This window comes from Grampus griseus (assembly GCF_964374135.1).
Source record: "Grampus griseus genome assembly, chromosome: 18".
Classification (NCBI taxonomy): domain Eukaryota; kingdom Metazoa; phylum Chordata; class Mammalia; order Artiodactyla; family Delphinidae; genus Grampus; species Grampus griseus.
The window spans coordinates 70,709,526-70,734,661 of record NC_139012.1 but is presented as its reverse complement, the minus strand read 5'-3'; the positions used below and the strand labels follow the sequence as shown (position 1 = coordinate 70,734,661).

Sequence of the window (25,136 nt, the reverse complement as noted above, 5' to 3'; positions counted from 1 at the left end):
TAAAATTGATATTTTACATATATACAGTAAAGATAGAGATATACACACATATGTACATACGCTATACATACATTTATTTACAGTTAAGAATACGCTTCTTAGAAGCCTTTAAATAGCAAATTAGGCAATGCACAATGAATAATCCATTTAATTTTAAGTAACATAGATAAATGTTCTGATTTTTAAAAATATTATATTAGTAGGGATGTAGCCGTCTCCAGGAAGGCTAGGAAAGTTCTCAGAAATTCTTGCATCTTCAACATTCCGACTTCTCAGTGCTTCCACTTTTAAGCATTGTCAATCGCTTTCTCTCTCTCCCTTGCTTTCTCACGCGCACACTCTCTCCCACAAGTGTTTGCTTTCACTTCCTCTTCCCTGAGTTTGATGTCACACTGGGGAAAACTCAGATTTTAGTTTCTGGACCTTCAGCAATGAGGGGCTGAAAAGAGTTTCTAATCCTGGCAACTTCCGCCGCACACAGATGTCCAAAGCCTTTATTGTACCATTCTGGGGAGTGACCTCTGCAGGGACAAAAATCAGAAAGGAAGTGGGAAAGTCTTTTTCCAAATCACAACAGTTTGTCATGGTCGATAGGGCTGTGCTTGTGCCCTGAATGTCAGTCCACCTGCATTACACTCGGGGCTGCTGCTCCGAGGTTCTGAGAACCTCGTTCTGTCAACAGGGCCTTGAAAATGCCTTTTTGGCCAAGTATTTGGTCTATCTTTACAGTATTCACCAGGTGCTTTAAAATGATAGCATCTCCTCAGGGGTGATTCAGACTTAATTCTAGAATTTACTGAGAAAACCCAGCTTATATCCACCCCAGAACAAGAACTCAGCATCATGAATGCCTTGAAGGGGTTGGATTTAAGTTAGTTCCCTCTCAAAGGAGGGCAACTGGAGGGAGCCGCAAAAGGGACAGGCTGAAAAGAAACACAAGAGGACTCGTATTTACTGAGCACCTACTACATCCCGGGCTCTAGTGCTGGTGTTTGCCCCGTGCCCAAAGCACAGAAGTATAAGTGGGACAAAACGGAAAATAAAGATGAGCAGAGGACTTTCTCCTGAAAGTCAGAATTTTAGCAAGGGCGGAAAGAGGAAAAGCGAGGGGAAGGCACACATAATCTTCTAGAAAGCATGTTAATGGCAAGAGGAATAAAAGGACAGTGAAATAAGGGACCAGATGAGAAACAGGGCCCCAGCGGATGTGCGGCAAGCCTGCGCCCGCCGCCCCCAGGAGCCCGCTCACCTCAGGTCCACCCTGCAGATGTGGGTCAGCCTCGACTTGCCTGACCCACACGGCTCCATTAAGTACTGAGAGTCCATCACCACAGCCCGCACACCACCCATGAGCTGGGCTTCCTCGTGGTCCACGGAGAGGGACACCAGGGTGCACATTCCTTTGGGCAAATCAGTCTTCCAGGTCCTGCAGCAAAACAAACCCGCACGTCGGAATTAGGGCTGAGAGAGAAAGAAAACCCGGAGCACAGCGCTGAGGCTCACACTTATATTTTCTTGCTCAAATTCCAAGCCCAGTTACTTGGACTAAGCTAATGGTTTCCATAAGTGCGTGTGAACTTTATGCTGTGCAGTTGAAAGCAAGGGTCTCAGCCCTCTGACCCAGAGGTCAGAAACGGTCTTGCAGCTTTCAGAGCTGCTTTCGGAATCCCAAACTGAGGCTGCAGAGGCTCCCGCACAACACTGAAGGGCTGGTCTCACCGTTTGGGAACTAGGACTCGCCCATTCAAGTCTTTCAGCAAACATCTATTCGGTGTGCCAAGCTCTGAGAAGCCACTGAAGACATAAAGGTCTACAGCCCAGGAGGAGAAACAGACCTACCAAGAGAACCCTAAAGCATCACGGAAAGTGCAGTGATATGGCTGTGCAAAGAGCGCTCTGAGATCACGCACAGGGGATGGCTTCCTGGAGGAGGCGGTGCTCAACTCAAGTCTGAAAGGATGCTTAGCTTGAAGAAAACTAGGTACATGGCAGACTACTAATTGCCTTCAAGTCCCTGAGTGGCTCTTGAGCAGGAGAAGAAATAAATACAGTTGATTTGCCTCCAGAAAGCAGAGATATGAAGGTATGTTTTAATTCAGTGCAGACAAGAGCCGTCTCACAGTGTGTACTCTTCAAAAATGGAATGGGCTATATGAGGGGTAGTGAGTTCACTGTTACTGGAGCTATTCAAACATGGGGGGGTGTACCACTTGGGAAAAGGTTGTAGATGGAAGTCAGGAATCATGAGAGCATCTCTGTAGCAACCATTTCTACCGTAGGATGTAGGTTTCATTATTATAATCTTAGTTATTTATGTTACAAATCCTATCCCCTTGCTTAGTTATCTCATCTCTAACTTCGTCCTGGCCTACCTCACCAGAAAGAGGAACTATAACCTAGAATTAGGGAATAAGCAAGCCCTACACAAATGCTTAGCAACTTCTCCATCGGTGTGACCATTCTCTTTTCGTGCATAAGGCTGTGATTAATAACAAAGACTGAAAGTTGTACAGATTTCTGGGGATAAAATGGAAGAAGCTTCAATGAGTATCACTGGAAGCTCCTGAGGAGCTAGAGAAAGGGATAAAGTAAGACATGAACATGGTAATCCCAAGAGGAGACCAGCCTCATGCATGCTAGCCTAGACAGGGAGATGCTCTGAAAACAGGAAGCGCCTCAGCCCTGGACTCCTCTTCCATACCTGTCACTTTCTACCTTTTGTATCATAATCACAAGGAATTCCTGCTGCAGGAAACACATCAGGTTCATTATTAATCCTCTTGGGTGCCGAGTCCTTCTCCCTCCCTCATGGTCCACCCACCTTCTTCTTCAAGTCAAGTCTTGGATCAACTATCAACACAGTGAGACTCTGTTCTGACCACTATATTTGAAATTCCACCCCTTCCTATCCCCCTAAGATAAGTAATCCTATCCCCCCTGCTTATTATTTATTGACTCTATTCCTATCCCCCTTGCTTATTATTTATTGACTCTATCTCCCTAATAAAATATAAATCCCAAGAGAGCAGGGCTGTGGTCTGTTGTGCTCCCTGCAGTATCTCCGGAGCCTCCAACAGTGCCTGGCACGAGGCAGTGATGGAATGATACATGAGAAGTAGCAGGCGGGTGGCACTGCAGGATGAGTGGAAGGAGGGCGGTTCCATGCACGGACTCCGGCCCTCAGCCTCCTGTAAGGGAGCGAAGAGGCAGGCTATGGCATGGCTCCATCCCCGCTGTGGCTGCCATCCTAGAACGATTTGATTTTCTGCTTGCAAGAGTGAAGGCGTACAGTTTAACTTCCACGAGGTGAGTCCCAATAACTGCAGTAATAAGCCACCCTTAAAACGGCCCACATTCTCCACCAGGGTCCCAAGGTTGCTAAGATAAACACATATACTTAGGGAAAAAATGACCCTTAAAATTCAAGGTCCTAAGGACCAATTCCAAAGGCATAAATAGCCCATGTGAAAAATAACCTTTAGTTTGCCATAGAGACTAGTTTAATAAAGAAACTATTTAAATTACACATTTGGGAATTTTTCACTAGTGATTCTTTTTATACTGCTAATATATGAGAAGAGACAGTATTCACCATCAGTTATCAATAAAAAAAGGATGTATTGATTTAATTATATTTTATGTGGGTTTGTTAGAATCCTCAGTCCCTCTTCTTTCTGATTCAGTACTGACTCACCAGCCCATGTACACAGCTCTGCTGTGCAACATCCTATTGCTGGTTGAGCATCCCCCTCCAAACCCAGAGAGCAGGGGTCCGGAACTCAACCCCAAAATCCATTAGAGGTAATATTTCGACAGTAGACACCAGCCTCGCAAGCCCTGTCAGGCCCTGAAACCTTTCTGGACATCCAAGTGTCTCAGCACAGTTGGACCTTCAGGGCTCTGTCAAGGTTTCCATGCCTGGTAATGAGTTATGAGCAGCTGAAGTTATACAGAGGCATTTTGAAGTTTCACACACTCCAGATTGAGAGTCACACCACTGAAGACTTGCTTTCCCAGGGGGAGAAAGGCAAAATCAGGAGAAAAGCCAGCCAGGTTCAATCTGCATAATTTAGCAGAAAGTACAACTGGACAAACAGCAGTTTTTTTTGGGGACTCTGTTCTGAGGAAATGAACAATATTTATGGCTTAATAAACTGTATGCTCCGTAATGAAAGGGGCCATAAGAGAACCCAGCAGAGCTGTGAACTGGGTGAAAGAAGCAGGAAGTCGGGCATAAACACAGCAAAGTCAGTTTTCACTGAGAGAAATGAGGGCCGGCTGAGTGTTGCCAGTGGAGGGTGAACTTAGGTGGGAGACCTCTGAAATGCTTCAATCTGCAGCTCTTACCTGGCTTTTGGAGCAGAGCATCTTAAATCCCGGAGGCAGGCTTACCTGAGAACCAGGAAGTCTCTGGAAGGGTGAGGCGCCATGCTGTTCTGCACGTACTGATAGATTTCTGTTTGCTTGTCCAGGGTTTCCACCACCTTCCACTGCACGAAATCCTCATCCCACAGGTGACGCTCCCTCAGCACGCGATTCAAAACCACCGAGGGGGGCGCTTCCACCTCCACAGAAGCCTTCCACAGCTTCAGCGGATGCCCGTCTCCCACCTTGGGAAAGATACCAGCACATGCTGAAGAGGTTGCTGGTTCCAACACAACCTACCATCCTTCACTGAGTGTTCAAAAAACATCACTGAGTATGTAACTTGAAAGAGTGACTCTGAATACCTCAGGTTTAGAATTTTTAAATGTTTATCCTTAAGCTGAAAAAAGAATACTGATAATAAAAACGATAACCACCAACACACAGTGCTCCCTGTGTACCAGTCATTGTTCTGATTTTAAAACAGCCCTCCTCTGACAGTGGTCCTACTATTATGTCCATTATGCAAATAAGAAAACGGAGGCACAGAGAGGCGAGTGACTCGCCCAACGTCACACAGCTATGGGACATAGCCAGGCCTGGGCTCCAGCAGTCTGGCTCCACAGTCTGCAGTCTGATTATGTGCAAACAGACTCTAGAGTGGGTGGTTGACTGATTCCTGTGTGGTGAAGCCCTGGGAACAGAGTAGCCATTTTAAAAGCAAAACAGGGTTTCCCGGGTGGCGCAGTGGTTGAGAGTCCGCCTGCAGATGCAGGGGACGCGGGTTCGTGCCCCGATCCGGGAGGATCCCGCATGCCGCAGAGCGGCTGGGCCCGTGGGCCATGGCCGCTGGGCCTGTGCATCCGGAGCCTGTGCTCCGCAATGGGAGAGGCCACAACAGTGAGAGGCCCGCGTATCGCAAAAAAAAAAAAAAAAAAGCAAAACAAATCCCTGGTTGTAAGACTTGGCTCTTTGGGGGTAATTTTTTCCAAGACCTGAGATTACCTTTTTGAAAGCAAGATCTGTGTTGTCTGTGTTGGAACACGTGACCCATCCTTTGAACTTTTCCTTGGCTTCCTTCTGGAGGCCCTGGATGAGATGCTCCAGGTACGTGTGGAAAGTGGCCCCGCTCTCCTCCAGCTGGGCCCCCAGGTCTTCCAGAGTTGGGGGATGGATCTCAGCCTCCATATATGAGTCATGAGACTGGGCCACCATCTCAAGCGGGACCTGAACCGACGGATGCACAGAAGAGCGACACACTGAGCTACAGAAATGCTGAGACTGACAGAAAACAAAGTAGCAAAGCCAAAGACCACGGTACGGGCAAAGGGCTGAGTGCCGTGGGGCAAGAGATGTTTGTCTAAGATCAGTGAAGGGGGCGGGGGCGGGCTTCCTCAAGTCAGGAAACCCAAATCTGTTTGAGGCTATATTTATTATTCAAAACACCGCCATGACTTCCCATTCATTCTTTCCATTTTCCTTTGATTTTACTTATTATACATTTTTATTCAATTTGGCAAAACTTAGGCTCAGGAAACTTAAAGTGCACAGACTTAAGGGGAATGTCAAGCATGACTTAGAGGTGGCTTTACCTTTGTGGCACACTTTTCCCTTTTGCAAATGACAACTTTGCCCCAACAAGTATGCCGGAAGTCTAGTTCACTTAATCCTTTAGCGTATCTGTGGCTGTATTCATAAGCTGTTACTGATCCTGAGTTCACAGCGATTGTTCAGTATCACACACTCTCACACACACACACACACACACTCTGAATCTAATCAAGTCCCGAGGTTACATCAAATATACCGTACTTGGCTGGCTGGCCTGGGACCTGGCACCTGAAGTTGATGCAACTGTTCATAAAATCCATCATCATGGTAAACCCAAGTGTCTTTAACTGTCAAAGCCTCAACTATTCAATATATAAGCTCACTCCTCACATTTCTAGGAGGCAAAGACCAGACCTATCGAGTGTACCATTGTCATAAAATCAGGAAAAAACAGAAATAAGCCATAAATGCAGCAACCATTCCAAGCGTCATACCGAGTTCCAAGAGCTATAAGGAAGGCAGTTGGAGCCTTTCACTTACCTCAAAAAGTCTGTCGCATTCCATGATCATGTGGGCCAGCCCCTGAGCTGCGGCCAGATTCTCACTGAGGTCCTTTTGATCTGGCTTCCCGGAGGCATATTTCTTCTGGATGACTCTGTAATTGAGGGGGAGAGTCTTCAGCGGATCCCAAACCCAAGAGCTTTTCACAGTACACAAGCTCATCCCTTTGTCATGTCTTCATGCCTAGATGTCACCCAGATCCCATACTTTCTCATTTCCAAATAGAAACAGTGACTACACATCTTAGATATCCTGAGTCAGGCTAAGAGTTTGACAGTTCATAATGGAAAACCTTGGAATAATACACGGGCAGGAATAACTGTTGGGGGAGAAATTGATCTGTTTTTCCCAAGTTTGAAACTACTTCACTGCAAGCTGCCCGTGCTTGGGCCTTAAATCTAGCCTTTTAAAATTGAAGATTGTAAAATACTACTGTGTCCTTTTTCCCTCCTTCCCACTAACACACGCAAAACAAAACAAAACTCCAGGCTTTCGGGATCACAAAGGACACTGTGCTACTTTGACAGTTCCCTGACGCTGAGCCACACGAATTATGTTCCTCCAAACATTTTCTGATTATGAATGAAGTGCTGACAAATCCGCAACTTGCAATACAGCGGGAGTTTTTTTAAGTAGCCGTGGGGAATACCTGGTTTAGCATTAGCGTTCTTGCTGAGGAAAACCCACCTGGGGGAGCTTTCCTTCTTCAGTAAATTCAGATGGAAGAGGGAGGGGGCCAGACACACAGCCAGGTTCATGGGCGTCATCTGATTCTCCTCCACCGCATGGACCACGTCGTTGAGGAAGCACAGCAGCGTCTGCAACACCTCCCTGCTCTCGTCGGCCAGCAGCAGGATGGCCGCCTGCACTGCCTGCAGCTGCTGCTCTTTGGGGACGTCTGCAGAAAAAGCGGTGCCGGGAGTTAGAGGAACAGCCGCGGAAGGAGCCAGGGGGATGGGGAGCGAGCGCTACCTTCCTGCGAACACACTCGGGGTCACTGTCAGCATCAGCAGTGACATGACAACAGCTAAGGGCGTGGAGCTGCCCCAGGTGGTGAGAAGCTTGACGAGCTGCCGTCGGAACCCCACAGTCTCACTCCAGAACCCACAGTCTTCACAACGAGGCTGGACATGCAAAGGAACACCCTGCGCTGGCTTTTCATACTCTTGGAGCAATCCGCCTCCTCACCTACCTGTTTCAAACCTCTTGCCCACCCTCCCTCCCACCCCACCTCCAGCTCGCGAAGCATCCCCAAGGACGCCCAGGGCTTGGGGAAGAGGAACCAGGCCCCCCGCTTCTCGGGCCCATTCCCCATCTGGGCGGTGATAGGGGTGATGGGCACTGGTCAGCAAGCTTGAAAGGGAATCGGCCTGAACAGTATGAGGTAACTAAAAGGAAAAGGTATAGAAAAATGGGTGCTCCTTGCTGCATTCTGCTGCCCCCTGGCTGTGTTTGTTAATGATCTGTGAGGCCTGACTCGCCACCCTTATTCCTCTCTCTCTGAAAGACACCGTCAGGAGCTCACGTGGGCTAACACGGTTGTCTTTCCTACAATACCAGGTTCTAGAGCGGGTCTCTGCAGCAGGTGTCTGTGCTCCAAAGGGGGGTGGGAAGAAACTGTTGGGATTTCCACTGGTGTTTGTTTTCTCTCATGCTTTGAAAATACTGATGGGATGTGTCTTGTGATAGGCACAGTATATTATAGTATATCATGATATATTTATATTATTGAAAATACGTAAGTATACATGCTCAGATAGCTCCTACTGGCAGGGGTGCCTGATAAAAAAAATGTGGAGCCTGCTGCTCAGGGGGCGGGGGGGGGGGTGCTGTGGCGTGCCTTCTGCCCAGGTCCTGCCCCTCTCCATCATCGGCCCTCCCAGGGCGGGGCACACTGCGGGCCCCAGTCACCCGGCAAATGCGAGTCTCAGGAAGAGCCTGACCGTGGGTTGGACATTCTGGAACCCACCCCCACCCCTACCACGTCCACTGTGAACTGGCACAAGACAGACCTGGGTTTGATAGAGGAGAGCCATTCTGTTCACATTATACAGAAACCTTTTTCCTTTTTCTTGCTTGTGCTGAAGCAGAAGCAGATACTCCTAATGACCTCAGGCTTGTCACTGAAGTGTTATAAATTCAGCTGGAGCCCTTGAACTGCCTTTAAATAAGCTGCTTTAGGTAAGATGTCCAGTGCATGCATTGTTTAGCTTTAGGTTGCCAACCTTCTCTTCTGTGCCAAAATTTTTGAAGAGTCATCTGTCATGGCTACAGGTTGTCCCAGCTTCCTTCTACTCACTCGTTTCTTTATCCCTCAGAAACTACCTTCTGTCATTATTTTCTACTAAAGGTGCCTGCAAAGGTCAACTATCAATCCCTAAATTCAGCCTTCATATCGGATCCTAGCCTCTTTGACCTTTTTTGTGGCACAGGCACTCCTGTGGTTCCTGCCTCTTTCCTGGCTCTCAGAAGACTGTTCTAGATCTGGATTTCTAGGTGCTGATAACTGGCGTCCACACAGATGGCCAGCAGCACTTCAGACTGCACGTCCAGGCTCCTCCCTGCCCCCAGATCAGCTCCCCTCCCCCTTTTCCTTTCTGAATGCTCTTTAAAACTACAGGGTCGTCTTTGATCCCTGCCTCCTTCTCTCTCCTGTAGACCGTGGGCCTCACATGTGTTCATTATCCATCCAACACTCTAATTAATCATCTGATGAAAGTCCAAGAAGTAACAGAGCTACAGTTGGACCTGCTCTGGAGAACAGAGGAGGAACTGTCCCTCTCTTCTCCACAGCCCTTTGGAAACAGACTCCAGAGTCTATCCCTAGAACATCTTTATTTCTAGTCTTGCTGCTGGAGGTCCCCACAGGTAACCCAGAGCCTCAATTAATGTGCTGGCTCCCTAACCCTCCATTCTCGTCCTGTCCAGTACCTCTCGTTCACCACTTCCAGATTCGTGGGTCAAATAAGCAGTTCCAATGGACATGCACCCTGTGGCACAAGCCTGGCTGCCTGTGAAATACCTACTCTCTCCTTCTTTCTCTGTAAGAAAACCCACATTCTGTTCAGGACTGGGCTGTAATGTGCTCAGCGAAGTTGGGCCCCTCCCTCAAAATCACGGGATAACCATGTTGGCCTAGACCAAAATGGTAATGCCATTCCTCTTCCCAGTGATTGATTTAGGGGAGAAAAGTGTAAAATTTCTGGTCTATGGGACCAAGATAAATGCTAGGTAGGCATTTCTGTAAATTTATCTCCCTGATAAAAAGAGACATATGGGGCTTCCCTGGTGGCGCAGTGGCTGGGAGTCCGCCTGCTGATGCAGGGGACACGGGTTCGTGCCCTGGTCCGGGAGGATCCCACATGCCGCGGAGTGGCTGCGCCCGTGAGCCATGGCCGCTGAGCCTGCGTGTCCGGAGCCTGTGCTCCGCAACGGGAGAGACCACAACAGTGCGAGGCCCGCGTACCGCCAAAAAAAAAAAGAGACATATGCCCAAGGAGAATCCTTCTGCCTGCCTCTTGCCTTTGGATGTGATTTGGGGAAGACATGATAAAGATGAGTGGTGGCCGTCATATTGTGACCTTAAGGGGATGACAAGAGATGCTGACCTCAGCCATGGTGTCACTGAATTAACCAACTCTGGAATTATTAAAGTCCAGATTTCTTGTCGTGTGCGATTATATAATGTCTTTATTATTTAAACCACTGTTTGTTGGATTTTGGGTTCTGTGTTTACAGCTGAGAGCACCGTAACTGGTAGCTCCCTCAACACCACCCAAGGGGTCCCCGCAGTGATTAATGAATCAAATATGAACTCTTTGCTCTAATATTCAGTGCCCTTCCTGGGTACAGTCCCAGTCTAATTTTTGGAGTCATTTGATGCTGCACTGGACAGTTACCCTTCCTTGCCAGCCAGACAGAAATCCTGTAATCTCCTGACACATGAGCTATTTACTTCACTCAGCATGTGTTCCTCACGTGTCTCAACCTTCAGTTGTCACTGCTCTACCAAGTCCTTGTTCTTCATCTCAACCCCCTTGGGTGCTCTTTGTAACCTTATCATGGGATTTCTCCAGTCTTGCTGTTTTGCAGTTATTTATGTACATGTCTTGTCTCCCTCAACTGTAAGATGCTTAAGAGCAGAGTTAAGTCTTACCCATCCATATGCTCTGCAGTGCTCAGCGCAGTGCCCTGAACATAAGCAGAACTCAGTAAATGTTTGCTCAGCTAAAATAAGCCCTGCTTTGACCTGTTTTATTTTGCTTGTGAGTCTCACAAAGGGCTAAAAGCATTTATCTCTTGGAAATAATCTGACTTTAACCTTAGACTAGTGTCAACCATAACCTGAGAACTGATTAAATGTAAAGACTCATATAGGCTACATCCAAACCGTAAGGGAGGTTTAACTGAAAAATGCAGCTCAACCTCTTACAGCAGAAACATCATGAATTCCCTGTATTTAGCCTCCAGCAACATGTATCACTAGTTTTAACTTAACCTATTCACTCTGACAAAATAATATTTATTTAGTGGGTCACCACTTTATCCTGTTTTTACAAGTGGTACTTGTTATCATCCTTTTCGAATTTCCAATATTATAAACTCCTGAAACACATTTAGTACAGAATTCTCAACAGCAAGAATCTTTTTCGAGTTGGATCAATTCCATGTCAAGGTCCACTTCATGTATATGTTGCTAAAAACTCAAAAGTCCACAGGCCAAGTGTTTTTTTCCTAAAGAATTGAGGCTTGGACCATTAAATACTTACAGTTAACTGTTGAACAACACGGTTTGACCTGTATGGGTTCACTTAACAGGCAAATTTTTTTTTTTTTTTCAATAAATACATAGTCGGCTCTCCCCATACTTGGGTCCTGAATCTGCAGACTCAGTGAACTGTGAATCCTGTACTATGTTTATGATCGTGGTTGTCTGAATCCTCGGATGCCCAACTGAGGATACAGAAAACCGACTATGGGACTTTAGCATCCTCGGTGGGTCCCGGAAGGAATCCCACAAGGATACTGAGGGACAACTGTATAACCATAACAGTGCAGCTAGAAAAGAGCCATGTGTTCATTTCTAATACCATCCCCTACTTTGCAACTATCTTTAGCAGGATATGTTGTTAAATCAATACTTGCTTTTCTCAATGATTAATTATAGGGGTTTTGCTGAGAATTATCAACTTCACATCACTTAAAAAGTTCTAAGTGAAAATATAAATTTGTTGAATTAAGCTTACGCCTTGATTTGGTTTGCTTACTTTTCAACCATTAAAGTACATTGCATTAAAATACATTTCCTTTTATTTCTAGTCATTTTAACACATTTGGATTTCATATATCCCAAGGAAATGCTTTCTTTTTAAAAACACCTATATATAAAATAAATTCTATTGTTACCTTTTCATTTTAAATTTATTAAAAGTACATTGAAAGTTAGTTTTTATATCCTACATAAAACCCTATTGAGCAGGAAGATTTTGATGTCAAAAACGTATTTTCAAATGCATAAAATATAGCCTGGAGATTTCCATATTGAAGTGTGAACAAAGTTTACTTCCGGAGAGGAAGGTAGAATTGTAACTTTTATATACTTCTTCATGCATTACTTGTACAATTAAAATTCAATCTACAGAATTTTGTTTTTTAGGAGGATGAATGCACTTGAGAACACTGATCTACCTTGTTCCCACTTACACTGATAGATGTGGAGGAAGGTCTCGCTGAGCTTGTTGGTGAAAAGAGGCTCAGGAAGGTCCCGGAAGAACTGCTTCACCATATCCGCCACGTCGTAAGCGGACTGGTCGTCATAGCTGACGTTCTCAGGAAAGCTCTCGTTCATTTGACGTAAGGCATGGATTCGAGACTTCACGCCTGATTTTCGAAAAAGACCCACCTGAAACAAGCCACAGTGACGTGTTAGTGAGGCCGCCTTTACCCTAGACGTTTTCTTCCTACTGCAAGCACGCTGACGGAGATGAGAAGGCAATAGGACCAGGACTCGATGACTTGGAATTGCATCCAAACTAGTATATTGTAAATTACTAACTTAGCTACTTCGGGCAGTAGCTGAACACTGACTTCCTCTCCCATGAGATGAAAATAAGAATAATAGCCCACCTTACAGGGCTCCTGAGAAAATATACGTGATTGTACTTTGTGACTTGTCAAGTCTTACAACATGGTAGACGTTATTTTTTTTTCATTTATTTAACAAGTAATGATTAAATACCCCCTATATATCAGGCATACTTATATCTTCTAAGAGTCATTAGTGAGCAGGTCAGACAAAATTCCCTACCTTCTGGTGTGTATACTTTAGTGGGGGTTTTGAGAAACTTCTGTCAATGGAAGGTTTGGTGGATCCCAGATGGGTAACCATATCCAGTGCCCCTTTGAGGGAGAGGTTTATAGGGAATATGCTCATGAAACAAAATATCGTTCAGCACATATTTTGATTGACGGGTCTTATATGCTTTTCCTTCTTCAGAATCCTTGTAACATATGCTTCTCATATGATGCACTTACTACTCTACCTGGTTAGCTATTATGTGTAGAAGCTATGGCTGTAGTGAGAATGATTCCTAAGTGGCTTTTCTTCAGACTTCAAGACACTGTATTATGCCTTTTTCATCCTTAGGGCTTAGACTCCTCCTCTGCTTGATAAATGAATGGAGCAATAAGGCACCGTGGGGATAATGCCCCTAACAGGAAAAAGCCAGGGGAAGCAGAGCCCGATGAGGATGGAGGTTCCTGCAGTGGTTTCCGAGTTATGCTGTAGGCTCTCCCCAAGTGGACCTGCCGTCACCCCAAAAGAACTGAGCTTCTCTGGGAGCCCAGGCTTATGGTGAATTCGTACGTCTACTATTTTTAAATGCCTATAGGGCACTGAGTTTCTCAAAACTGGTTCTTCAACCCTCAGTCTCCACTCTTCACTCCCCAAGGGCTCACTGGTTGGCCCACTTCCACATTCCCAGTGGTCAGAGAGGTGGGCAGCAGCCTCGAGTCAGCGCTGCTCTCCCTCCTTATTCCTGGAGAGACATGCCAGGTTGTCTCACTGGCTGCTCTGTGTGCCAGGCCGGCCTCGACCCAAGCTCAGGGGTCTGAAGCGAGCTCTCTTGGTTGCTGCTATAAACAGAGAGCAGCGCCAATTCTTTTAAACTGCGTAATAGCAAGGGAAGAATTCCAAGCAATTAGAGAATACTCAGGTTTTTGTATACGTCAGCTGAATGGATCGCAGGGGCAATTATACACCGCTACTTTTTGTGGCAATAAAGACAGAATTCTCAGTAATACTTCTTGGCATTCCAAGGCTTACCACCCTAATTTCACAGAACAGGATATTAAGGCATAGTGTCACTTAAAATATTAATTGCTTTCTTTTTTATTCTTAAAGTTTGGAATGTCTAGAAAATGCAAAACATTGCCAAGAAGAATCTAAAGAGCATTTCTCTTCCTCTGGCAACTACTCCAAGTTTCATCAAAGGGCATGAGAAGAAAGCATGTCCTGTCAAAAGAAAAGTTCAAGATGTCAAATGAGTGATTATCGAAGTGAGATCCAGCCTTGATGTGTTTACATCTCAACTCTTCGGATTCTGGAAGGAGGCCCGGGACCGTGCCTCAGGGCCGTGCTGCGCGGGAGTTCTCAGAAGCCAAGTGCCCCAGAGGTGAATTCCTCAGTGTGACTCACAGATATCCTCCTGTGAGTTGGTATTATTCCATTTGAGAATTCCTGTTATTATTATGTTTTAATGGTAGAGAAATATTGATCGGATTCTATAAAAAGAATAAAGCAGACAAGTGTTTGTGAGGACATTGCAGAACGAGATTCCTCTTTTGTCCTCTGTGTCTTGCTGGCTTTGATTCTGGGTGCACAGTGACGTGCAGGTACACACACATCCCAGTGATGTTTTCTTTGTATTGTTTTGTTTCCAAGTTTCTTTCTAGTTTCAGCAAATATTGTGATTTTAATTATTTTAGACATGTCTGGAGCTCTCCAGCTGCGGGCTCCGAGCTGCTTGTTCTGACTTAGATCTCACAGGATGTCCAGAGGGTTGTCAGGTATTTATTTGTTCTGCCTCAATTTCTGACAATAACCTTCCCGTCCCACCCTTATCATCCAAGGGACGTGGGAAATATCTGTGGGTTCTGGGGATTTTTGTTGGAAGCACCAAAGGAAAGTTTTTTTCCTAAGCCTAATAAAGTAAAGGTGGTCTGAAATCAGACTCCAGATGTTGGAGTGGAGGATGGCGGAAGGGAAAGATGGTAAGGGCGCCTGTCTTCAAAGATGTCACTGAGCTGATGTAAGAACTAACCCTGGAACTGTCCTGCTTCCTGCCTTCTTGTCATGTGACCGTGGGAATTTTCTATAGTTTAAGCCATTTGGGGGCAGGGCTTCTGGTCCCTGGAGTGAAAAACTCCCTGGGCGTGGTAAATAGAAGCTTCCTCTAGTGATGTAGAGGTCCTGGAACCAGAGAGAAGAGCTTCTCCTAGCCATTATCATAGAGCAACCAGGGGTGTTGGCCCATGGAGTTGGCAACCATCATTTCTTCTGCAAAAAGCTTTCAGAGCAGTGATAAAATATGCATTTTTGGCTAATTTTTTTTTTTTTTTCTAAGTAAAAAGTGGAGGACCAAAGAAACCACTTTAAAATGGCTTTCTTCTAAGGGCACCCTTGTCATCATAGCCAATGGGAGGCAACTCCGGACCCTTCAGCTTCATTACGAGGAGGACCCAAGATGTGTGAAATGTCTTTCATTTGCTTCCGTGTCTGTCACTGGTGGGCAGGTGACCTGGGTAGACACACGGGGACCCACACTTGGTTTAACGTTCTGCGGTCACCGTTTTGAAATTCTTCATAATTTATTTGCACTTTCGTTTTGCACAAGGTCCCACAAATTACACAGCAGGGCCTGCTCTCATGTACCTCGAAAGCACGGCTCTAAGACTCTCTTAAAAGGTAAGAATAGAGGTCAGCAATGCGAAATCCATTTTTTAAGCTTTTCTCTTGCACATAATCTCTCATTTTAAAGATAAAAGGATGAACAATGAGTGTTGCTCTGATCTAGTTTTACTTTCCTCTCTCTTTAGTCTTCTACCCAAAAACTCAGCTATGAGAAAGCAAGGACTCAAAGTGTAATTTAAACAGATAGGCGCTGGAACATCACTTATCTTACCCGAGGTAGGCAGCAGGGAGGGTGATGAACAGGCGGCAGGTCGAGGACACTTGTACTGAGTATGAAGTGTCTTCCCAGCATAATTGGGCTTTTAAAACTTACTGCTCCATTAGAAGGAGAGCCTGGGCATGAGTGCTGCATTAGAACTCAAATTTCATCTAAATAATATTAAATCTCCTACTTGGCATCCTGTTTATGCTAATCCTTACAGCACTTAATGATGTTTGTCAGGACTTGCATTTCCTCTTCTTTAGGGATGTGCTCCGCTAATGAAGAAAAGTTGCTTTTATTGAGAGAGAGAGAGAGGTTCCTAAGAACAGTATGTGGTGGGTTCTTATTTGGAGCACCGCAGGTTTAGCCACTCTCTGCCGTGACTTCATATTCATCAGGGGCTGGGTATAACCATCCTTCTGTGCAGTTGATGTAGGGCAGAAATAAAGCTCAGCCACAAAGCCCGCTCGTCTCACAAACTGCTGCGTCTGAATACAAATGGTTCAGAACCGAAGGCCAAACTCCCTATTTCATCTCCAGCCAGCTGCCAGGGCAAAAATGGATACACTGTGTTTCCTCACGTGGAAGCTGTTCTGCACTTGGGGGTGCAGGTGGAACGGTGGTCTTGTTTCAGGACCCTGTAGGGCTGACTTCAGCTGTTTGCGATGAATGTTTGAGAAGAATGTGTAGCATGAGGGAGAGAAGCTGAGCTCACGGCAGGAAGCCTCCCTCCCTGGGGTGAGGGGCTGAGCCTTGGGGCAGTCTTGCATGGTGGTTCGAGGGGACCATGTAGAGGCAGGCAGGCAGCAGAGAAGCCAGTTAAGGGGGGTTTAGAGGAAGAGTATTCTGAGACCCTCTGGTCTTGCACGGCCGGGGGGCTGAGATCTCAAGAGCCTGTGTAGACCTGAGTCTTCCCTTCAGAGGAGGTGCCGTTGGCGAAGGAAGGACCCTCATCTCGTGTGTGTCCGCTCCTTCCTTGTGACTCTTGTCCCTCCTTTTTCTTTTCTGATTCATTGGCTTTTATTTGCTCGAGTTTGCTCTTAAATCTCTAAAACAGTCTTCCTCCTGAGCCTGGTTTTCTTCGATTCTTATTATGTTTCTCTAGTTTCCCCTTGTCCCTTCCTATGACCACCTTCCTTCTTCACAGGGACCAGAGGGGGGCTCTGTGTGCTGCCCACACTGTGTGCTGATGAAGGGGAGGGACATACAAGGTGGGGGCCCTGCTGGTGTTGGGTACCCCATAAGGGGAGGAACTGGATTCCACGAAAGTCCCTTTGACATCTTGAGGATTTTTTCTTTTGACGGATACAAGAGAAGGGTTGCCTTGTTCATTGCGGTTACATTTAGAATCAGTATTTATGTCTATGAAATGAGTCTTTTTTCTTATAAAGCTTTGCCAGCATACTGTTTTTCAGTGTGGCGTTCTTCCAGATTTAAAAAAAAAAAAATAGTTATAGGCCTGAAATGGAGGCTGGGAATAAGCCAGTGAGTAGAGATTGAGCGGGTTTCGGTGCCACTGTCCTTCTCTCTGTTCATATGACTTTGTCTTCAAACAGGACACTGGGCCCAGTAACAGTAGTGATGCCGGTGATATTCATTATTCAGAATCTGCAGGGGGCGGGGTTGGTTTCCATTCTACATAAAGACTATGCGGTGAGTAGAGTGGTGGTATTACAATGCATTTATACCCAATCTTGTTCGAGAAAGAATTCAAGGTGACTTACAGTGATCTATAAAGTACAGTAAGATGCAATTAAAGATAATAGATGAGAGGACTGGAGCAAAAGGAAAATAAAGATAGAAAAGGTTAGCAGGAAGTAGGAATGAGGTTCACACACAAAATTCATGCCCCCAAACTATATATATTTACTACAGGCAGAACATGCATTTGGCTTCAATAATTCTAGCAGCCAGTGTAGAGAGGAAAACATATCCAGCTGAATGAGTCTGGTGTACCTCATATAAATACAGACCAGTTATCTAAAAACAACCATCTTTTCAGGTGCTGGGGCCAGAGAAAAAAATTCTTTCATTCTTCCAGAAAAGACACCACATGATATAATGATCAACATCATCAACACAATCCTGAGAGTGAATTCATCAATGAGTTGTTTCGGGCCACTTTTCAGAGTGTCCCTCAATGCTAGAGATGGCATCACCCCAAAGTCCACTGGGACAAGCAATTCTAACAGGTGGTAGCAAAGTGCACTTGTTAAAAACTTGGACTCTGCAGATAGATCTTCAAGCAAGTGTTGGCTCCACCATTGCCTCCTAGGGGCTAACCCTGCCCAGGGTGGATATGGGATTAAATGAGGCAATGCTTACAGGATACTTAATATGATCCCTGAAACATGCTGGGCACGCAAGAAAGGTTACTGTTATTGAATGAATGGCACAGATGGCCTGCATTTACTTTAAGCATTCCTGAACAAACACTGTTTTCTCTGAGTAGAGCTTTTGCTGATAAGCATCAGCTAGCTGGCTATCCATTAGAATGTTTGGAACAGAATATTTTCTATGCTTGGTAAAAGGCAGAGCCGAACACTCTAAGGGAACCGGCCAAGAGGGGAGATGAGTCTTACACACCCTTAGGAAAACTGAGAAGCTTGGAAAAACATGTGTCCGAATAACAGGCTACTCTCCACAAAATACAATCTTGGGTCTGCACTAAGTAAAAGTACAACTGAAGCCACGAAGTCCTATGCCAGAGGGCGTGGTTGCAGTACTCGCAGGGCTGCAGAAGAGAGTGATTAGAGTGGGCGTTTCCAAGTATTCACTTGAGCCCACCTCCCCAAAAAGTTTCCTCAGTAAAACACCCACAGACCCTCTACCTTTGATGAAGGTGTGCTTTTGATAAAAACTCTAAAATGAAAAAAACCCCAAATCTAACACTTAACAAACCAGATTCAATGGATTGCTCTACTGGGATGTTATTCACAAGTCAGTTAATATTGGGGCATCTGCCAAAGATGAGCACCATTAGCTTTAGACAAGTGGTCCTACCGCCCTTCTTTCTGGGAAACAACAGGCAAGCCATCCAGGCCATTTCTCGAACAAAGCAGCCATCACCACCACAACAGGAACAGCAACCACTGTTACCCTCACTATAACATCTAAATATGAAAAAATGTAGGCATGGGTATTACCTAGATTAGGAGTGGGAAGGGAGAATGGAATAATGCATTTAGTTCAATCAGCAATGGCATCGAATGAAGAAGTTACTCTCATTCTTACTGAAAACTGGTATCGGATTCATTAAGAGACCATCTTGATTCTTAGCGTGATCTCAGCATTGGGGTAGAGACAAGCATCAGTTCATGAATTCGTGTAGCTCAGCTCATTCCTGTCCGCTGAGCCCAAGGCCAAGGGAAAATCAATGAGAAGTGCAAATAGTCTTAGGTTGGCACAGATTATTCACAGGGCATTACAGAGTATGATGAACAAAAGCCATTATAGAACAGTTGCCTGAAAATACCCCCACTACTCAAGGCTGTAATTTATCAAGCAGAATTTCATTTTGGACCGAATGTCTAACAGAGAAACTAATGAGTGTTAATTCCGAGGAGCAAAGGCTTGGCCTGGTTAATTATAGGATGGGTTGCTTTCTGGGCCAATCAGAGTCCACCATTGTGATGCCCCCCACAGTCCTGGAGACAAAAATGATCTCCAAGACTTTTGTTTAGCTTGAGCTTTTTAATCAACTCCACAAGATGAGGGAATATTTAATTTAGCTGATATTATTTTCATATTTTTAAAAGATTTTTTGATGTGGACCCTGTTTAAAGTCTTTATTGAATTTATTACAATATTGCTTCTGTTTTATGTTTTGGTTTTTTGGCCCTGAGGCATGTGGGATCTTAGCTTCCTGACCAGGGATTGAACCCACACCCCCTGCATTGGAAGGCGAAGTCTTAACCACTGTACCGCCAGGGAAGTCCCTATTTTCCTATTTTACTTGCACATTTAAAAAAAAAATAAATAAATTTTTTGAAAGATATAAATAAATTTGTCATGGTGCTGCTTCAAAAAAATTTAATAAAGGGAGATATAAAGACCTAATTCTGGTTTTAAAAAAAAAGACAAAGAGGGATAACAGAATGCTGTGAAATTAATGGTGGCACTGAGACCATAATTAAAAGGAAATGCAGTAGACAGCTTTACTCTCAGTTTCGGGGGAACACAAATTAACCATCACGGGTACGAATGATTCACATTAGCTTTCTGCAGTCACTCCAGGGTGTCCTTCAAGTTGCCAGTGAGGAAACATCCTCACACAGCTTGACAAGGATGTCACCTGGTCAGATTAAATACTGGCCTACAAAGGTCGCAAGGCCTTTTACTTTGGAGAGGCATGTCTTGTCCGATCCTGGACAGGTCTGGCTCTGCCTGGCACTCCGTACAGCCCAGGCCGTGCTTGGGATTTACGGCCCTACCTGATCGAGGCAGTTGCTGCGTAGATACCTCAGGGCTTGCTGGATACTCTGTGGCAGGGGCTGTCCCGTTCTCTGGACATGAACGATGAGAGGAATGCCAAAGACTGTCTTGTCTCTGTAATCAGGAACTTTCATCCTCTTCATGAACTTTGGAACTGCCCTAGAAGTCACAGAAAGCAGGTCATGCACGCCTCGTGGAGCACACTGTGGGGACAGGCTGTGAGAGCAAGAGGGAAGCCAAGCTTTTGTTGGCATATTGGACAAGCACGGGGGGATTCAACGTTTCTCTCTTAATTACTCACATTACATGGAAGGACTGTGTGTGCCCCGTGCCTCTGTTAGACCTCTACTATTAAACAGCGTGACTCACGTTAGCAGAATGGATTTATGGCCCTGCTTTCAAATCAAGTGCTCGACTTTCCAGTTTAATGGTGACAGACACACTTCTCGAGTGATAAACACTTAAACGTCCCCAACAAGACATAACAAAACAAATTAAAAAATACATCAAGAAGAAGAAATCTGGTTGGGGTTGGGGGAGAAAGACGGGGAGAGAAGATAAATCACATTTCTAGACTATATCCTTACTTTTCTAAAACCAGTTCTACCTTTTAAAGGAAATTTTAATACACAAGCATATATTGACTTAACCAGGCAATTTATAACTTTCTAAAATATTTTTATAAAAGCATTGCCGATTCTTCTATATGACAATTAACAACACATTTTTTTTTCCCAAATCCACCAAATCATCTAAAATAGGTCCACATTCAAGTTCCAACATATGCTTTTTTCAATTCCTTATTCCAAAGGTTTCCTGCATATTGTTGTTTTCATTTGCCAGTGAAATAAAAGCAGAACTGCATTTGAAGAGTTCAGTGCTCTTCGAATGAAGCAGTGCTGTAAGTGTTGAGCTCTGCATTGGGCCAGAAGGTGCAAGAAACAGATGTTTCTTTGCAAACTGCCAAAATTACTTGATGGCAAGTTTATTTTTAATGTCTCTGTTCACAACTAATTACTCTTTACTTGTCCTTTTTTCTTCTTGGAGCCTGACTGCCTTCCCTGGAAACTGACAGAGAGCTACAAATAAAGCAATGCTTCCTGCAGGCTACATCACATCGAAGCTTTGGATCGAAGCTTTGGCAGCCCAGAGGCGGGCAGTTAGGCAGAACTCTGGGCATTATTTTCAGGAGATTGGCAGTGAAGGCAATGAACGGATTCTTCAGAAATCACAAAGTAAATACTGAAGTGTTCGCGATCGCACCCTGAGCCCTGGAACAAACAGTCCCCTCCTAGGTGAATGGGCTACGTACCACGTCCAGCCGTGTTTGTTGGACATGGAGTGCTTTTCCATGATGGCCGTGAGGCGAAGCAGGGAGAAGCGCTGGAGCAGGTTCAGCTGGCCGGCTGTCTGACCGCTGATGTGGGGCGACGCCGTGGACGGCTGCGGCTGGTGTGAGAGCTGGAAGCTGTTCCACCGGAGTCGCCTTTACCGGAAAGACCGTCAGAGAAGCCAGTCACAAAGGGCACGTGTTATCGGAAAATACAGGATGTTATTAATTGTTAAGTAGCTAATCAAAATAGGTTCCGAGCCAAGAAAACCACCAAGCAAATGGAACAGAAGACACAAAATGTACAGAAGAAACAGAAGAAACTATTTTTCGCAAGTCTGATAAATCTGGAAAAAGTCATTATCTGTTTCATTAGGAGGCTTAAATAAGTGATATAATAAATTTTATGTGTTTGTTTATTCCTAAACTCATTCCCAAAGTGTTGAAAGCAGCTGAGACTGTGCGTGTGCGTAAGAGAGAGAGAGACATTCAGACAGACGGACAGACAGACAGTGACAGAGAGAGAGCCAGAGATCGCAAACGTTTGGGAGCTGTAGAGTACTGTCACACTGCTGTCTTGTCTCCGCACTCTGACTGGTGAGCAGCACTGACGAAGCACTACTGAAGTGATGACACGTCAGTCAATGAGCCCCGAGAGCCGTCACTGCCTCAGTGAGAAACCCAGCAGCACATACAGTAGGCTGTTCCTACTGCTTAGGCCCTGCCAGGGTCATTGTCTAAGGAGCTTCTGAAATGGTCGTTGTACAACAGCTTTTATGTACGTAGTAATCGGCATTTTCAAGCCAAAATAAACTTATGAAGTGTGTATACACCTTAGATCTCAGAAATTTCTCATGGAGTTTTTTAAAAGTTTAAAATTTGGGGTAGAGATGCTGTGCAAGGTCATGGGAAGGGCCTGTGCACAGGTCATGGACCTTCTCATCAGTGCTTTGCACATAAGAAGCTCAAAAATTTTTTTTTGCATAAAACCAAGATTGAATTAAAGGGTAAACACTAGGAGAAATGAATGTGAGTTAACATGGATTCAATCACCACAGTATCTGCACAAAAGACATACTACTACTGTTCAAATAATCCCCAACCACATACATCACTTAGGACAGTGTTAAATATTTAGAAGGTACTCTATAAATGTTTGTTAAATACATAGACCATAATTATTATGAAATGGATTAAACATCATTTCACAAAGTCATGCCACCAACCTGTTTGGCCTGGTCAGAGAGGCCCCTACTCCAGAGTCCCTCCTTTCTCTGACCCCAGCAGCCTCTGATTCATTAAGAGACGCTCCATCTCTTTCCACATCACTGGGTGTTGTCCGACCTTCGGAGACAGAATTGCCTTCGAAATCTAAGGTGATCTGACTAGGAGGGGGAAAGGGGCAGAAGCCAGCTTCTCCGGACAGTGCGTTATGTGCCTGCAGTTCAGGTAACAGGTTTTTGGACCAGTCATCCACTACCTCTTGGAGCCCGTTGACATGATGCAGAATGTCGTCCAAGTGAGGGAAGAGATCGTCCTTCTCCAAGTCCAAAAGATCCCCGGTGCTGGCATACAGGTGGGAGCCAGGGACGTTGTCATAGATGCTAACTCGACTCGCTCTGTGGCAGGATGCCATGAGCCTGGGCTCCCCGGCCCCAGGGCCCGGTCGTCTGCCCGGGGAGACGTTTCCAGTCCTCCAGTTAACCCCGCTGCTATTGTCTGCTGGTGAGAGGCTTTCGATAGAGAGCGCCTTGGGGAACGTGCCTGGTTTGTGGTCCTTGGGAATGTGCACCACCAAGTTCTCTTGGGAATGAAACTCGCGTGCGTGGTTTTGGTCCCCTGCACCCCTCAGTGCTGTCCCCGCCAGCACATCCAGGTCTTCTAAGTACATGCCCCCGCGCTTGTGGGCCTCCTGGCATCTTCGCTCCTTCAGGCCGGGCGTGCTCACCCCGCTGCTGCTGTTTTCCGACGGGCTGCTCTCACCGCTCCATTTGCTGGGGCCCGGAAGCCCTGTTTTGCAGGCAGCGGGGGGTGAGTTCTGGAGATCTCCATTTGGAATCTGGATGCACTGCATGGCCTTGAAGGACTCGGGCTCCTGCTGCAGCACCGGGCCGCTGATCACCAAGCCCCCGGTCCGCCCGGACCCCTTCTGCCTTCCCTGCGCTCCTTTCCCTCGCAGTGTTTCCATGCGTTTCAGAAAGGATTTGGCTCTGGCCCGGGAGGGCTTCTCATTCTTTGGGTGCAAAGGGTGCTGGAGACCGTCTCTGGGGGACGGCGGGAGGCTGCTGCCGCCCAGCGTGGCGTCCAGCATGGCTGGGCCGTGGGCGCAGTACTGCCCGGGGCCGTCCAAGGCCTCCCGGCCGGCGCCGTAGCTGCCCGGCTGGCTGCGGCTGTCGCTCCCGCCGCTGCTTTCGCTGTGAATGGAGCAGACCTCGGGCTCGCTCAGGTCGGTGAGGACGCTCTCACTGCTGGTCGTGTTTCTCATCGTAATGTCTCCTGACGACCCGTTTCTGTCTCCGCCGGGAAACACTGCGTGGAGGTCGTCCACGCGAGACCACCGGCGGCTGGTCCTTTGGAAAGTCCATTTGTTGCTGATGCAGAGATCTTCCTCATCAGAGTCGTCACCCTGGGAAACATCAAGGATGACGCGCATTTACAGGTGGCTGGGATGGAGAGGGGAATCTAGGTGAGCACAGGCACGGTACCCCCACCTCCTTTTTCTCCTTCCTTCCCTGTCGCGCGTGCTCTCTGGGTTTCCTGGGCACCTTCGCTGGGTCCCTCCACCGTCTTTATGGTCCCTACACCCTCTTCCTTCCCAGTAGCTGGAAGATTCCTTCCCAACCCGCAAAGCTCTCTTCCTTTCAGTTTGCCTTCCTTCCTCTCTGAGAAGCTTCCTTGCCTGATTACAAAGAGGGCGTAATTACCATCCTCGAGACAGCCTAAATATAAAACACCTGTAGTTCTCCTTTTCGCATAGAAACTTAATCCTGCCATAAAATGCATTTACTTCTTCCCTGAAACCTCTTCATGGAGCCCTAGGACCATATTTCCAGCTTCCCTCTTCTGAACCTCGGAGCCAACACTCCTTAGTCTCCCAGACTTGATTCTTAGCATATGTTCCCTCTGTAAGTTAACGGCAAAATTATCTCCGAATTCCTGGAAGTAGAAACTTGGGAGCTATTCTAGAGACCCCTGGTGGAGGAGAGTCCAACCCAGCCTGCACAGCCGGGCCGGCCTTCTTGGTTTTAATTAACCCTGAATTGGAGTGCCTTCGTAGGACACGCTTGTCCGGGTGCCGAGGCCCCACTGCTCTGTCCTGTCATACCTGCTGCACCTCACACATTTCTCTTACTTGTCTGGGTTCTGCCTGAATTCGTAGCACCTGAGAGAGGAGAGTCTGGTTCCCAGAGATGGCTTTGTTTAGGCCATCTAAATAATTTCCTTCTGAGATGAACGGAATCATCTGCTCCTTCTTCTCCTCACCATGCGTATGACCAAGACCCAACTCTGAAATGATTCTCAGATCCGCTCCCCTACTCTTATCTTCACTCCCATTCCCTAGTGCAGGTCCTTGGCACCTCTGGCTGGGTTATCACAGTAAAAACCAGGCCAGCATCTTCTCCATCTAAACAGCTTTCCAAGTGTAATCCAAGTACGATCACAGGATTTCCCAGTTTAGAAGCTTTCAGTTTCCCTCAGCCCTCCTAAGTGTTATTATGGCA

General features: G+C 46.1%; 1 protein-coding gene across 5 annotated transcripts in view; it reads right to left on the bottom strand.

Moving 5' to 3' along the window:
- Window positions 1-386: 386 nt before the first annotated feature.
- The window catches only part of STARD13 (StAR related lipid transfer domain containing 13), a gene marked incomplete at its 5' end in the record, with an annotated part of 364,303 nt that continues 339,553 nt past the window's right edge, over window positions 387-25,136 (bottom strand). For 3 of the 5 annotated variants that reach the window (XM_082675458.1, XM_082675457.1, XM_082675456.1), the window contains 10 exons: window positions 387-521; window positions 1,250-1,426; window positions 4,393-4,610; window positions 5,371-5,592; window positions 6,457-6,571; window positions 7,165-7,375; window positions 12,181-12,379; window positions 20,084-20,243; window positions 21,397-21,570; window positions 22,641-24,040. In XM_082675458.1, the coding sequence (XP_082531584.1) occupies window positions 404-521; window positions 1,250-1,426; window positions 4,393-4,610; window positions 5,371-5,592; window positions 6,457-6,571; window positions 7,165-7,375; window positions 12,181-12,379; window positions 20,084-20,243; window positions 21,397-21,570; window positions 22,641-24,040 (2,994 nt within the window). In that variant the 3' untranslated portion in view covers window positions 387-403. Of the gene's footprint in view, window positions 522-1,249; window positions 1,427-4,392; window positions 4,611-5,370; window positions 5,593-6,456; window positions 6,572-7,164; window positions 7,376-12,180; window positions 12,380-20,083; window positions 20,301-21,395; window positions 21,571-22,640; window positions 24,041-25,136 lie in introns of all 5 variants that reach the window. The other 2 variants (XM_082675455.1, XM_082675454.1) reach the window with 2 other exon arrangements.